The 15,800-nt window shown below is 36.0% G+C and overlaps 1 protein-coding gene across 1 annotated transcript; it reads right to left on the reverse strand.

Annotated features, from left to right (window-relative positions):
• Positions 1 to 1,490: 1,490 nt before the first annotated feature.
• On the reverse strand, positions 1,491 to 10,288 carry LOC120356250 (probable E3 ubiquitin-protein ligase HERC1; the record flags this gene model as incomplete). Its single annotated transcript, XM_039445159.1, has 3 exons — positions 10,160 to 10,288; positions 6,428 to 6,595; positions 1,491 to 1,700 (listed from the first exon to the last, which is right to left on the reverse strand). Coding segments are annotated over exons 2-3 (337 nt in total), but the record flags the coding sequence as incomplete, so codon positions are not given.
• Between the last annotated feature and the right edge of the window lie 5,512 nt (positions 10,289 to 15,800).

Consider the following 15,800-nt stretch of genomic DNA (forward strand, 5'->3'; position numbering starts at 1 on the left):
TACGGCGAAACGCGGTTAGTTTTCATGAAATTTGACAGGTATGTTCCTTTTTTAATTGCGCGTCGACGTATATACAAGGTTTTTGGAATTTTGCATTTCAAGGATATTATAAAAGAAAAGGAGCCTCCTTCATACGCCAATATTAGAGTAAAAATCAGACTATAGAATTATTATTCATCATAATCAGCTGACAAGTGATTGCACACAGATGATGTGTGGAGAATCCCGTCTATTGCTGTATATACATAAGGTCTATAGTTTCAATCAGTACTTGTGGATGAGAATACTGCGTGGTCTACTGTTCACAGAACTACTAGTTAATAGAAAATGAAGCGTACGCTCAATATTTTAGAAGTATAAGCAAATCTCAACTTTATTCATATGGCCCAATATTGTTGTCCACAAACTTGACAAACGTAAAAAGGTTCGAAAATACTTTCTAGATGAATCTTCGAAGAATACTAGTTCAAATGTTCAGCTGATTGATCATACTTTCTCAAGTTATTGTAGAACTCATACAACAGACGGACAACGACTTTGGTCTTCAGTAAGTCAAACCATAGAGAAACAATAGCGTAAGTATATCCCATGGTATAGGAAATTATGTCGCAACTTTTCTGTTATCTCAAGCCGATTACTGTCGATTATTGTCAATTTTACTGGTTTGGTCGGGTGAGAGTGTATGAACGGCACATTTGAGAGACCACCAGCGTCACCCTGCTGCATAGGAAAAAACTAAGTGACTATCGGCTTGGGATAACAGTAGAAGTTTCTGACATAAACGCCCTATACCATGGCAATATACTTACTCTATTGTTTCTCTATGGTCAAACGTGGGAACTCGCTAACGCTCGTTCAAATATTCAAATTCATTATTTATTAGCAATTACATTCTTTACATCACATTACAGTGTGTAGAATTGCTGCTTTGTCAATATACATATTAGAATCAACATAATCAATTCAGTCATAAATAATCACAAATAAAAGAAAATTCTAGAACTAGAACTAAAACACACACTGGAGGCTTTGGAATAAGTTAATTAACAACTTAGATAGGGCTACTTGTTGAATCCACTAACATTGAATTAAGAACCTTGCATTAATGGGATTTAATGGGTAAATTTATTTCATGAAATATATTACCGCGTTTCGCTGTAAATGCGCAACAGATAAAATTTAAAAATTCATATTTGTCTGATTGAGATGAAGCACCCCAAATACTAATCCATATTTGACTAAATATTTGACTAAATATTTGAGTTCTCAAAATATCATCTGTAAACGTGTAATAAGACACTCAGGCTCGGTTGCACAAAATCCGGTTAAATTTTAACCGTGATTAACTTCACGAGAACCAATCAGAGAATGCGTTTTTATAAAAACGGCTTCTCTGATTGGTTCTCGCGGAATTAATCACGGTTAAAATTTAACCGGCTTTTATGCAACCGGGCCTCAGACTGCTAAATAGCATGGAATGATAGACTGACCTGGCATAGTCTGGTCGGTGCAGTCATGTCCGAAGGCGAAAAGAGGGCTCTCGAGCCAGAGCATTGCTTGATTGTGATTGGCCGGCGACGGCAGTTGCTGACTGGTGATTGGTGCTCGCAGACACTTGCCCACCAGCACACCAATGGCGCGCTCCATGTCAACAAGCCACGCCCACCATTGCTGAGACACGGCTGTTGGTGTGTTGGCCTCTGTACAAACATATAAACACCATAACTTTAAATGTCTACGTTCTTGTAACTCTATTGTAAAACTCTATTGTCTAGCTACACATGAATATATCAAATTTATCAGCAATTGAACAATGATAATGACCTCATTGCAATATTATCTGATTCGCTAATTGGTTCTTGAGGTATCTTTTGCTTGGTGACATGGCTTAATCAAGGTTAAATTTAATTTGATGGATACGAGCAACCGTTGTCCTAATCAAATAAACAGCTGTTTAAAAATGTAGTTTAAAAATTTTACAGCAGATGCCAGCAATGATTAGACTTACGCTCGAGGTCTATAAATACAGGTCATGACACTCGTGCTCCTTATGGAGCGGCCATTATGTGGGGTCTTTTTGGCGATACATTTGAAATATTCCAATCTGCTCATAACAAAATCATGCATTATGCTTTTTGAAAACAATATTCTGGTTCAGATAATATGTAAATTCAGGTTTTCGATTTTTTAATAATGGAATTTCAATAATAAATGGTTCAATAATTCATTTTTTATTATTAAAATTGTTCTTATTCTTGTAACTTGTTATGATTCATAAGGCATTGGGACAAAAGGCAAACCTCAAAAAGAGTTTGAAGTTCCCAATCTAAAAATCAACAATTGAGTTCCTAGTTGGAACCTAAATATTAGATTAATCTGTGGGAAGAATTTATTCTACAATTCAAAGCCAAGCAATAATCATTGAACAATATAACAAAATAACAATGTTGTTCAATCTATAATGATAGCAGCTGATAAATTTGAAAATTGGTGAGCAGATTGGAATATTTCAAATGTACCGCCATAAAAGCCCCACATAATGGCCACATTTTGCAATGCATCACGGGACTGTGTCATGACCTGTATTTATAGACCTTGCTTACGCTTATACCTCTTGTATACTAGTAGTTCTGTGAACAGTAGACCTCGCGCTCAGTGAGTTACATTGACCTGTTGTTGTTTCTCAAAATTGATAAATAATTTATCAATTAAAAATGTCTAGAAAAAATCCTAAATAAACATAGAGCTTTCTGTCTTATATCGTACTGTGACGTGTCGTCCCGGAATGTGAGTGTGAGCGCTGTTATCAGGTCTGGCTGCAACTGTCTACAACGTTGATGGAAAGATACAATTTTCAAGATGTTCAATGTTTTTGAACGGGTAGTATTATAGTCAACTGTCTACTAACGTTAATGGAAAGATACATTTTCAAGATGTTCAATGTTTTTGAACGGGTAGTATTATAGTCCACTAGACAGCTGATTTATGATGAATAATTCTATAGTCTGATTTTTACTCTAATATTGGCGTGTGAAGGAGGCTCCTTTTTCCTTTTATATTATCCTTGAAATGCAAAATTTCCAAAAAACTCGTATATATGTCAACGCGCAATTTAAAAAGGAACATACCTGTCAAATTTCATGAAAATCTATTACCGCGTTTCGCCGTAAATGCGCAACATAAAAACATTTAAACATACAAACATTTAAACATACAAACATTTAAACATTAAGAGAAATGCCAAACCGTCGACTTGAATCTTAGACCTCACTTCGCTCGGTCAACTAGATTTTTACCACTTTCAGCTATCGATTACTGTAGCTAACTCAAAAAAAATAATGCAAAATGTCACTTGGACCCCTTGTATTCTGGTGATGTTCTTGTATGTCTGGTGATGATATGTCAAGTGATGTAGCAAAATTCCCTAAAAAATTATTTTTTTCTACGGGTACCTTGGAAAAAGACCATTTCTGCACTGATTGCAGGCCGCAAAGAATCACTTTCCCGCTCTAGTGCGTAAAGTATTACTTTGCGTACTCTCAATACTTGCGTATTATCTTGCAGTCATCCCAATCAGCTGTTGATATTGTTGGCGTGTATTATGAATGCGAATTTGTTCTATCTATATTTTCTCTGATTTTCAAATAAATAAAATGAGAACTCGTTAAATTATACATTTTGAATATTATTAATTATTCATTATTTCAAATAATATTTTTTCATTCATAATTGAATAGTTGAAAAATTATTTGAAAATCAAGATTTACTCAAATTATTCAAATTTTAAAATTAATTAGATTAATTTAATTTTTAATTTGAATAAATTTTCAAATTAATTAGATTAATTCATTTTTTATTTGAATAAATTATCGATTATTAATTTTCAATTGGATTATCAAGTTTGAAATAAATTAAAGTTGTTATTAATAACAAAATTATACAGACAAACGTTTGATGGATTTCAGCCATCATTTTACCCATAATCAACCACTTTTCATACTCAATGGCAACTGTAGGAAAAACTTAATGTGAAATACGTGCGCAAAGTTCCTCTGCTGCACTCAAATTATACAGACACACATTTGATGGATTTCAGCCATCATTTTACCCATAATCAACCACTTTTCATACTCAATGGCAACTGTAGGAAAAACTTAATGTGAAATACGTGCGCAAAGTTCCTCTGCTGCACTCAAGAAACCATTCCGCCCTCGCCTACGGCTCGTGCGTAAACGTTTCTTTCGGTGCAGCAAACTGACACTTTGCGAACTAGTTGCACAAATAACTATTAACGAGTTATTATAGCGATAAGTAGGCTATGTGTCCGATCTTCATGTTTTAGTATACAACTGATTATATAGTCAGGTCCACGTTATAATGGCAGTGAAGAAAGATAGGAGAAAAACGTTGCCAATTCTCTCCATTTTGCCACTGACTGTACACAGCTCTTACTCAATTCATCCCATTAAATTTAATTCAATAATAATTATCATTTCCTTGATAAAATAATCAATTTAATGTCGAATTAATCAAGAAAATATATTTTTTATAATTTTATTTAAATATTTGCTTCCATAACTAAGATCAGATTTTTATTTTTATACAAACCTGAAATGGCGGCTAATTTAAAAAGCTGTGATACACCGATCTGAATTCCAAAACAAAAGAAATATTGTGTTATTTGGTAGGAATTCTATTCCAATTTCTTTTTAAAATAATAGAAAAATAGAATTCCTCTTTAAAAATAAGTAATTTCAATGGATTAATTTTGAAATAACTTTTCAATGTTATTTATACCGGTACGAGTAGGTCTTAAGGTGCGTACAGACTTTTGCTCTGCTCCGCAACCGAACGTCACTCCAGCAGAGCGATTGATGATCGACCGGGAGCAAGAGTGGTTCGACCGGGAACGCGAGAAGATCTAAAATCTTCCGTAACGTTCATGATGGGTGCGTGGGCGGAGCGACTATGGTTCGATGGAGGAACGAGGGCGGTACGAGGGCGGAGCGTGCTCAGTGCGGGTTGGTAGCGCGTATAAGTGTACGCAGCTTAACCTATACAGGTAGGCTAACTGAAGCATGGATGAAGTCTATAGGATGGTTGGTTATCAACTTTTAAAAAGTCATTTCAGGTATTTTAATTTGTGTTTCTCATACGGTAATGTTTAAAACTTATTTCATCGTTTCAAAAATGCATTTTAAATCAATAATTATACGACTTGTGTACTCAAGTATTTTGATAGAATGAAGAAAAAAATGGCGGCTGAGAATTTTTTGTTCAGTTTTGTACAGTCACTGTCAAAAGTAAATATAAAATATTCTGGCAAATAGACAACATTGCAAAGCGCGAGAGATATAGCGCTATCTGTTTTGTTGTATGATAGAAAAGGACAGCAACAGTATTGTCAATCGTACACTGCCATTATAATGTGGACCTCACTATAGGATTATTATCATTGTTACTTTGCTTGCCCTATTACCATAGGTAAGGAAAGTATTGCTTTCCGAAAAAAATTAAGGTACCCCAATTTCTAAATTTCTATACGTTTCAAGGTCCCCTGAGTCCAAAAAGTGGTTGGAGGTATTGGTCTGTATGTGTGTGTGTGTGTGTTGTGTGTGTGTGTGGTGTGTGTGTGTGTGTGTGTGTGTGTGTGTGTGTTGTGTGTGTGTGTGTGTGTGTGTATGAGTGTATGTGCGTCTGTGTACACGATATCTCATCTTCCAATTAACTGAATGACTTGAAATTTGGAACTTAAGGTCCTTTCACTATAAGGATCCGACACGAACAATTTCGATCAAATGCAATTCAATATGGCGGCTAAAATGGCGAAAATGTTGTCAAAAACAGGTTTTTCGTGATTTTCTCGGAAACGACTCCAACGATTTTGATCAAATTCATACTTAAAATAGTAATCGATAAGCTCCATCAACTGCCACAAGTCCCATATCTGTAAAAATTTCAGGAGCTCCGCCCCATCAATGCAGATAGATTCCAATTATCAGGCTTCAGATACAATTGAAACAATGAAAATCAAGTGGAGTAGATTGAGCATGAAAATCTCTACAATTAATGTTCAGTAACATTTTCACCTAAATTTGAAAATAAGCTTTAAATTCGAGAAAATGTGATTATTCAATTGCAAATTATTGTTGATTCTATTAAATCATTCACTATGAAGAGATAGCAGACCTCATGTGTGTCTCCAGCGTTATTGCCCTGTCACCAGCTGGCTCAAATCTTTGAATAGTAGACTTGAGATGCGCGGGTACACTAGCGTCAGGTGATCAATTTTCATAACAGCAAGGAAAGTTGTGTGAGTGCGCCACACCAGATTTTATTGACATGTCACCAGTCATTTGAATGATACCCAGAATTTGATGTACCATGTGACTAAATAAATTGTGAATAAATAAACATAATTATTTACGTGAAGATAGTCGACTGTCGATGTGTGGTGCCTTTGTGAGCTGCTGGAGGAGTCGAAGCAGGAGGAGCATGGCTGCCACATTCGGCTGCACAATGCCACTTGGCAACAGGAGCAGAGAATGCGCCATGTTGGACAATAGAGCACCAGCCACCGAGTTGTACAGGATATCTGAAGTCATTGCAATTACTTCATTTGTTTTGAATGAAAAATACTAAAAAATTTTCAAAAAACCACTGATTTACTGATAATTAGAAAGACCGGTTTCGGTTATTACACCATTGTCAATCTCTGATAAACTAGAACTAAATACAAGAGCAGCAGAATTTATACTAGTAGGCGAGTACTGCTATTGGTCTAGGGCATGAACACGAACAGCTTTCTTTTGCATCTTAAATATTTTATATAAATTATTTTTACTATTCCCCCAAAAGAAGATGCTGTAGCGTATTAGGGCTGAAAAATATCCATGATACACCTTCTGAGCTGTCTTTATAGTGGATGCAGTCCTCACAGTTCTCAGTGCAAAAAGTGCATGATAGAGCTGTTTTATAAGTTTTTCCAAGTGTTTATCCCATTTCATATTTTTTGCAATTTTTTTTGCTTATTCAGAGGGTAATTTGCGCTGAATGCCCTTTTTACTTTACCGTCAGGCCGTCAAAAATTCAGATTACTGTACTTTTTTCTGTAATTACTGTACTGATTTTTCTTCATACAATATTTGTAAAGTCACACATTTATAATAATATTTCAAATATGAATTGAATACTCTCGTACAAAGAGATTTACAAATCACCATAAATTTCGACAATTTTTTTATGAACAAATGAATATTCAAATTCTAATGAGATACATTGAGGCAGCGAAGTTGATCAAAGGATTGTTCAATATAGGCTTACTGTGTGATAAAAGAGTATAGCAAATCTTTTTCAAAACCTTCCTTTATTACTTTCCTTGCCCTACTACCATAGGTAAGGAAAGTATTGCTTTCCAAAAAAATTAAGGTACCCCAATTTCAAGTTTTCTATACGTTTCAAGGTCCCCTGAGTCCAAAAACATGATTTTTGGGTGTTGGTCTGTGTGTGTGTGTGTGTGTGTGTGTGTGTGTGTGTGTGGTGTGGTGTGTGTGTGTGTGTATGTGTGTATGTCTGTCAACACGATAACTCCATTCCTAATCAACCGATTGACTTGAAATTTTAAACTTAAGGTCCTTATACCATGAGGATCTGACAATAAGAAATTCAATGAAATTGAATTCATATGGCGGAAAAATGGCGGATATTACTAAAAAAAAACCATGTTTTTCACGGTTTTCTCGAAAACGGCTCTGACGATTTTCTTCAAATTTATACCATGGATAGCTATATATAAGCCCTATCAACTGAAATGTGTCTCATTTCTGGGAAAATTTCAGGAGCACCGTAATATTCTTGAGAAAAATGGCGGATATTACTAAAATACCATGTTATTCACGGTTTTCACGGAAACGGCACTAACGATTTTCTTCAAATTTATACCATGGATAGCTATTTATAAGCCCTATCAACTGACACGAGTCTCATTTCTGGGAAAATTGCAGGAGCTCCGTAATATTCTTGAGAAAAATGGCGGATAATTACTAAAAAAACATGTTTTTTACGATTTTCTCAAAAATAACTTGACCGATTTTTTCAAGTTCATCTCCTGTATAGTTATTTATCAGCTCTATCAACTGGCATGATTCTTTTTTCTGGGAAACTAATGGGGGGTCCACCCCATCCTTGAAAAATAAACTTAGTAACCTCCTTCTCGTGCATGAGGTAGGTAGGTAGCGCAGTTCATAAAAAGAACACATAGTCGAGTTATTTCATCTTTAGAACAGCTGTTTCGACGACTTTAAAAAAATTACGACTAAAAAATCATCGATTTTCACAATTTACACAATGAAAAAAGTACTCTGAAAACAATTATATACACATATACAAAAGTATGATCGTAGTTTCAAATATGAGCAAGGGAAGTTGTGTGAGTGTACCACACCAGATTTTTTTCTATGCTATAATAGTTTACTAATAAAAGATTCAGAGAACGAACCTAATAAATAGCTTACTAAAACTAAATTCATCGCACTAAAAACTTTGAAATTTTTCATTGCGTCAAAAAAACATATTGTAACCTACAAACAATCAAGGAAATTGATCGAACCAGTCTTTTGACCGTGTTCAAATAATTTGATCGCCCGTTCGGCGGCAGTCAAACTTAACCATTGGTTTGACCGTGATTAAACTTAACTGGTGTGGTGGAACGAATTATTTCTGATTTGAACAGCTGATAGACTTTAACCATGTTCAAATGCCTTGACCAAAGTTGGTGAAACGGGGCATAAGAGAAATGCCAAACCGTCGACTTGAATCTTAGACATCACTTCGCTCGGTCAATAAGGTAATAAGGTTAATAATTGGTGTCCACTATTACCACTACATCTAATTCAATTTGTGATTGTTTTGTTCCAGCTCTATTAACCATTCATATATATAGTACTAGCCGTCAGGCTCGCTTCGCTCGCCATATCCGACCCCCGACTGGATCGTCCAGAATGAGATCAGCAGGCTCGCTTCGCCCGCCTGCATTTTTCATTTGAGCATTTTTATCATATGTTAGGACAATCCAGTCGGGGGTCCAGACTAAACGTCTGGCTAAACGGATATGGCGAGCGAAGCGAGCCTGACGGCTAGTAATATAATATTCCCAGGATTGAAGTAGCAGTGCCCAATAAATTTTTCCGCGATAAATGCATTTAAATCTTCAACTTGGTGCCAACCTAACAAAGTCAACTCAACTTAATGCCAACCTGAGAAAATTATTAATTTAGTTGCCAGTTAACAACTGTTTCGAAGAGGTACTCTATCTAGATTATAGTTCTATAGTAACATATGATATGGAAATTTCAATTATAATTAAGAGATTGGGAGAATAAGAATATACATGCTAAAAGACGAACTTTAAACCCTTAAAACAACCCTTAGAGTTAAAATATTGCCAAAAGATTCTTAGTGCGCCTCTAAAGGGCAACTGAACATACCTACCAAATTTGAACGTTTTTGGTCCGGTAGATTTTTAGTTATGCGAGTGAGTGAGTGAGTGAGTCAGTCAGTCAGTCAATCAGTGAGTCAGTGCCATTTCGCTTTTATATATATATAGATTCACTATGAAGAGATAGCAGACCTAAAGTGTCTCCAGCGTTATTGTCATGTCACCAGCTGGCTTAGATCTTTGAATAGTCGACTTGAGATGCGCGGGAACACTAGCGTCAGGTGATAAATTTTCATAACGGCAAGGAAAGTTATGTGAGTGCGCCACACCAGATTTTTACTCTAATATTGGCATATGAAGGAGGCTCCTTTTTCCTTTATATTATCCTTGAAATACAAAATTTCCAAAAACCTTGTATATACGTCGACGCGCAATTAAAAAAGGAGCATAACTGTCAATTTTCATGAAAATCTATTACCGTCTTTCGCCGTAAATGCGCAACATATTAACATTCAAACATTAAGAGAAATGCCAAACCGTCAACTTGAATCTCAGACCTCACTTCGCTCGGTCAATAAGGTGATAATTGGTGTCCACTATTACCACTACATCTAATTCAATTTGTGATTGTTTTGTTCCAGCTCTATTAACCATTCATATATAGTTCTTTTGTATATATAGTTCAATTTGTTCTAGGGTTTATTAATAATTTTTGAAACGTACCATGCAGACTGTGTGAATGATTGGTTGCAGCGACGTGGTTGGCGGATGCCAGTAGTGTCCACAATGAGAGAACAGGAGTGCCACGTGACGTCGGAGCAGGAGGGCACAGGGGGGAAGAGCACCTACTCTCTCATCCTCTCTCTCTTGCTCGATGCACCTCACACAATGCGCCAGCATGTGGCTGTGCAACGAGTGCAGCAGTCGCAACAGACTGCCCTGACAAGTGCCTTGCAAACTGCTGGCTGCATCCTCCGGTTGAGACGGTAGCAGCAACTCGTTCAGTTCCAACATCTGCCAACATTACAATAGTTATTACTTTCCTTGCCCTATTACCATAGGTAAGGAAAGTATTGCTTCCCAAAAAAAATTAAGGTACCCTAATTTCAAGTTTTCTATACGTTTCAAGGTCCCCTGAGTCCAAAAAAGTGGTTTTTGGGTATTGGTCTGTGTGTGTGTGTGTGTGTGTGTGTGTGTGTGTGTGTGTGTGTGTGTGGTGTGTGTGTGTGTGTGTGTGTATGTGCGTCTGTGTACACGATATCTCATCTCCCATTAACGGAAGGACTTGAAATTTGTAACTTATGTCCTTCCCCTATAAGGATCCGACACGAACAATTTCGACCAAATGCAATTCAAGATGGCGGCTAAAATGGCGGAAATGTTGTCAAAAACAGGGTTTTTTGCGATTTTCTCGAAAACGGCTCCAACGATTTTGATCAAATTCATACCTAGAATAGTCATTGATAAGCTCTATCAACTGCCGCAAGTCCCATATCTGTAAAAATTCCAGGAGCCCCGCCCCATCTTTGCAAAGTTTGATTTTAGCTTCCTAATTATCAGGCTTCAGATACAATTTGAACAGAAAATTTTAAGTGAAAAAGATTCAGCATGAAAATCTCTACAAGTAATGATCAGTAACATTTTCACCCAATATTTAAAATAAGCTCGAAATTCGAGAAAATGTTATTATTTCAATTGCAAACTGTTGGCAACTATTGATTCTATTAAATCATTCACTATCAAGAGATAACAGACTTCGTGTGTTTGTAGCGCTATTGTCCTGTCACCAGCTGGCTGAGATCTTAGAAAAGTAGACATAAGTTGCGCGGGAACACTAGCGTCAGTTAATCAATTATCATAACGGCAAGGAAATTGTGTGAGTGAACCACACCAGATTTTTTATTTATTCATTGTCACATTACATCATGTTTTTGAGTTTCACTCATATGACTGGTGACATGTCAATATTACTAAATCTAAATTACTAGTGGTTCTGTGAACAGTAGACCTCACGCAGTATTCTCATCCACAAGTACCTGATTGAAACTATAGACCTTATCAAAGACCTTAAATAGATATAGACCCACAATGCCTATGCCTTCCCAATGATAGCTCTTACTTGAAATTGAAGGCCGCCATTGGGGCCTTATTTTAGCACGAGATATTATATACTATATATTTGTAATACTATAGATCACAAAGGCATTGGTGGCATTGGTATGTAATAATCTTATGGGTTGCCCCCCTCAATGGCGGATTTCAATCCAAGTACGACACTAGCGCTGCATGTGAGTCTATGCATCTTTAAGGTCTTTGGACCTTATGGAAATACAGCAATAGACTGGCTTCTCCACACATCTATTTAATCACTTGTCAGCTGATTTATGATGAATAGTTCTATAGTCTGATTTTACTCTAATATTGGCGTATGAAGGAGGCTCCTTTTTCCTTTTATACTAGTAGTTCTGTGAACAGTAGATTGGGCACTGCTACTTCAATCCTGGGAATATTATATTACTAGCAGTCAGGCTCGCTTCGCTCGCCATATCCGTTTGGTCTGGACCCCCGACTGGATTGTCCTAACATATGATAAAAATGCCCAAACGAAAAATGCAGGCGAGCGAAGCGAGCCTGCTGATCTCATTCTTGGACGATCCAGTCGGGGGTCCAGGGGCGGAGCCCCCTGGCTAGATGGATATGGCGAGCGAAGCGAGCCTGACGGCTAGTGTGTGTATATATATAATTGTTTTCAGAGTACTTTTTCCTTTGTTTGAATTATGAAATTTGAGGATTTTTAAAAGTTGTCAAAACAGCTGTTCTACAAATAAAATATCGACATGTGTTCTTTTGAATAAACTGCTCTACCTACCTACCTCACGCACGAGAAGGAGTTACAAAGTCCATTTATCAAGGATGGGGTGGACCCCCCATTAAGGAGACTCATGCCAGTTGATAGAGCTGATAAATAACTATACAGAGTATGAATTTGAAAACAATCGGTCAAGTTATTTTTGAGAAATCGTGATAGAAATTTAACAAAATTCATTCTTCTCAGGAATATACGGAGCTCCTGCAATTTTCCCAGAATTGACACTCATGTCAGACACACCACACACACACACACACACACACACACACATACCCAATCATGTTTTTGGACTCAGGGGACCTAGAAACGTATAGAAAACATGAAATTGGGGTACCTTAAATTTTTTGGAAATCATTGAATGCAAGTGATTACACAGATGTGTGGAGAAGCCAGTCTATTGCTGTATTTCCATAAGGTCTAGAGTTTCAATCAGGTACTTGTGGATGAGAATACTGCATGAGGTCTGCTGTTCACAGAACTACTAGTTTCTGTGTGTGGCCAGCTCACAAAATCTCCCATAAGGATTATCTGTAAACTTTGAAGGACCGTAGGAAAGAGTCCTGAAGTCGGATTATAAATTTGATAGTCCATAAACCTTGTCCTGAACATAACGAACACAACTAAAAAAATCATCAAATTCGGCTCTAACATAAAAAAATTATGTTTAGTTTAGTTTAATTCTCGTCATGTAACACTACATAATCAAGCAAAGCTTGATAGTATATTACACGTCAAAAAGTATTGAGTACAATCATAGAGAAACAATAGCGTAAGTAGATATCCCATGGTATAGGGAATTTATGTCGCAACTTTTACTGTTATCTCAAGCCGATTACTGTAGATTATTGTCAATTTTTTCTGTTTTGTTGGGGTGAGAGTGTATAAACGGGACAATATGAGAGATTACTAGCGTCCACACAGCTGCATAGGAAGAACTACGTGAACTATCGGCTTGGGATAACAGTAAAAGTTGCGACATAAACGCCCTATACATGGGATATCTACTTATGCTATCGTTTCTCTATGATACAATACTCAAAAAAAGTAATCATAAAATAGAGAAAAAAAGAAGAAAATCAGAACATACAAGTAGTTGAAAATATATGCTAGCAAAAAATACCTACACGCGCCAACAGTTGAAGCTTTCCTCTACACTGTACGGAGATGCATCGATCAATTTAGCTTTCAGTGCATTCTTAAACCTTTTTGGGCTCTCAATACATTTTATTTCAATAGGAAGAGAGTTATAAGCTCTTAATCTTTAAAACTTTTACAAAATTTCCATTAATAAATAAATCCTTAGTTTAATAAATTAAATTAACGTTTTGGTAGAGAGTTAGTGGGGAGGATATTTTTAATATTCTTTCCGAAGAATGGACATTGATATGTCCAAAGCTCCGCCAATTTATGTACATGCATAACAATATAATTATCTATAGTTATTATATTACAAATTACTTTTTCATATCATATACAGTTCAATAATTATTTTCTTAGTCTATATGTGTAAATTCATCTATAATTTTGCTGTATTGTAAGCTATTGTATATAAGTGTATAAGCCAGTATATATTGTAATCTACATAATAAAGTACTCAATCAATCAATCCGCTATAATGTGGCCCTTTCTCTAAGCTTGCGGTTCTGTGTTGCGGGTACTGAAGATGAACTATCTGGTTTCTAGTATTGTAACTACGATGGATATGACTCTCTCTTAATATCTTCTCTTTTTTCTTCGTCATCGTTGCAATTTCAAGGAAGTACAGTGCAGGAACTGTTAAAAGTCTAAGTCTTCTGAAAGACTTTTTACAAGATTCATAAGGCGTCAAGTTGTCGACAATTCTGAGGGCTTTTTTTAGCTTTTTGAAGACAGAATTTAATAGAGAATGCATTTATTCAGATGCTAATTAATATATAATTATTATTTAACGAAAATCCTAAATAAATGCTGCAAATCACCCCGAAGACTTCTGCTACTGCAGACATTGACTATAGGGTTAACAGCTAGATGGAAATTCGTTGAGAATTACTATCCAAAAATTAGTTGCCAGCCCGGGAGTCGAACCCGGTACCTCCCGATTGCTAGTCAGGAATGCTTACCCTTACACCAAACTTACAATCTCTGAATAGCAGCGCTCATTTTATACGAAGCCATAGCGGCCAACCAGTTACAGATGGAATTAAATAGAGAATGCATTTATTCAAATGCTAATTAATATATAATTATTATTCAACGAAAATCCTGAATAAATGCTGTAATTTTTGGATAGTAGTTCTCATTGAATTTCCATCTAGCTATTAACCCTGTTGTCAATGTCTGCTGTAGCAGAAGTCTTCGGGGTGATTCACAGCATTTATTTAGGATTTTCGTTGAATAATAATTATAGAATTGAGATTATTTTTTCCATTACCCCAGAACATTATGCTATATTGAATTATCGACATTGAATAGCCATGGAAGACATTCAATAGTGGTTTTGTTCCAACTACATTCTTCAGCACTTTCAACGAGAAGCAGACACTTGAGAATTTGTTCAGAATGTGATCCACTTGAGACAGTTTCTGATTCTGACTCCCTAAAAGCAGACTTCATCCTGAACAATCTCATCCATCTTTTGGCTGATTGTGCCACTCAACTTACTGGTCTCAGTCAACTTGAAATCCAATAATTTGGTTTTGTTTATATTCAAACAAACACCGTTAGCCTGAAACCAGATGTTCATTGATTAATAGTCTCTTCAGTCCTCTGGACAGCTTCTTCCCATGTTCCGGTCACAATACTTGTGGTATCATCCGCAAAAGGAAGACTTGTCAAATTTTGACAGATGTCAAAGATTGATTGATGGAGTACTTTATTTATGTAGATTACAATATATACTGTCTTATACACTTATATACAATAGCTTACAATACAGCAAAATTATAGATGAATTTACATTATATAGACTAAGAAAATAATTATTGACTGTATATGATATGAAAAAGCAATTTGTATATAATAACTATAGATAATAATTATATTGTTATGCATCTACATAAATTGGCGGAGCTTTGGACATATCAATATCCATTCTTCGGAAAGAATATTAAAAATATCCTCCCCATTAACTCTCTACCAAATACATTCAGATATAGGTATAGTAATATTCAAAGACCGTTAGCCTGAAACCAGATGTTCATTTGATTAATAGTCTCTTCAGTCCTCTGGACAGCTTCTTCCCACGTTCCAGTCACAATACTTGTAATACAGACAAATATATATAAAAATGTACTTGTTTTTACATTCAGAAATAGGGATTGTATTGTCACAGAAGTAACGCATAATTACAATACTAGAAGCTCTGCAAATGTGGGCCTAAAGGTCCCTAGAATTATTAAATCAATAAACCGCACAAACCCGTTTTATGTTTCAACATCCTGTTAAGAAAAGCCCCAAACAGAGAAATAGTTGAACCCACTGTTGGTATTCTTGCTTACAAAAAATTATTTGTAATGG

This window comes from Nilaparvata lugens, unplaced genomic scaffold (assembly GCF_014356525.2).
Source record: "Nilaparvata lugens isolate BPH unplaced genomic scaffold, ASM1435652v1 scaffold6264, whole genome shotgun sequence".
Lineage (NCBI taxonomy): Eukaryota > Metazoa > Arthropoda > Insecta > Hemiptera > Delphacidae > Nilaparvata > Nilaparvata lugens.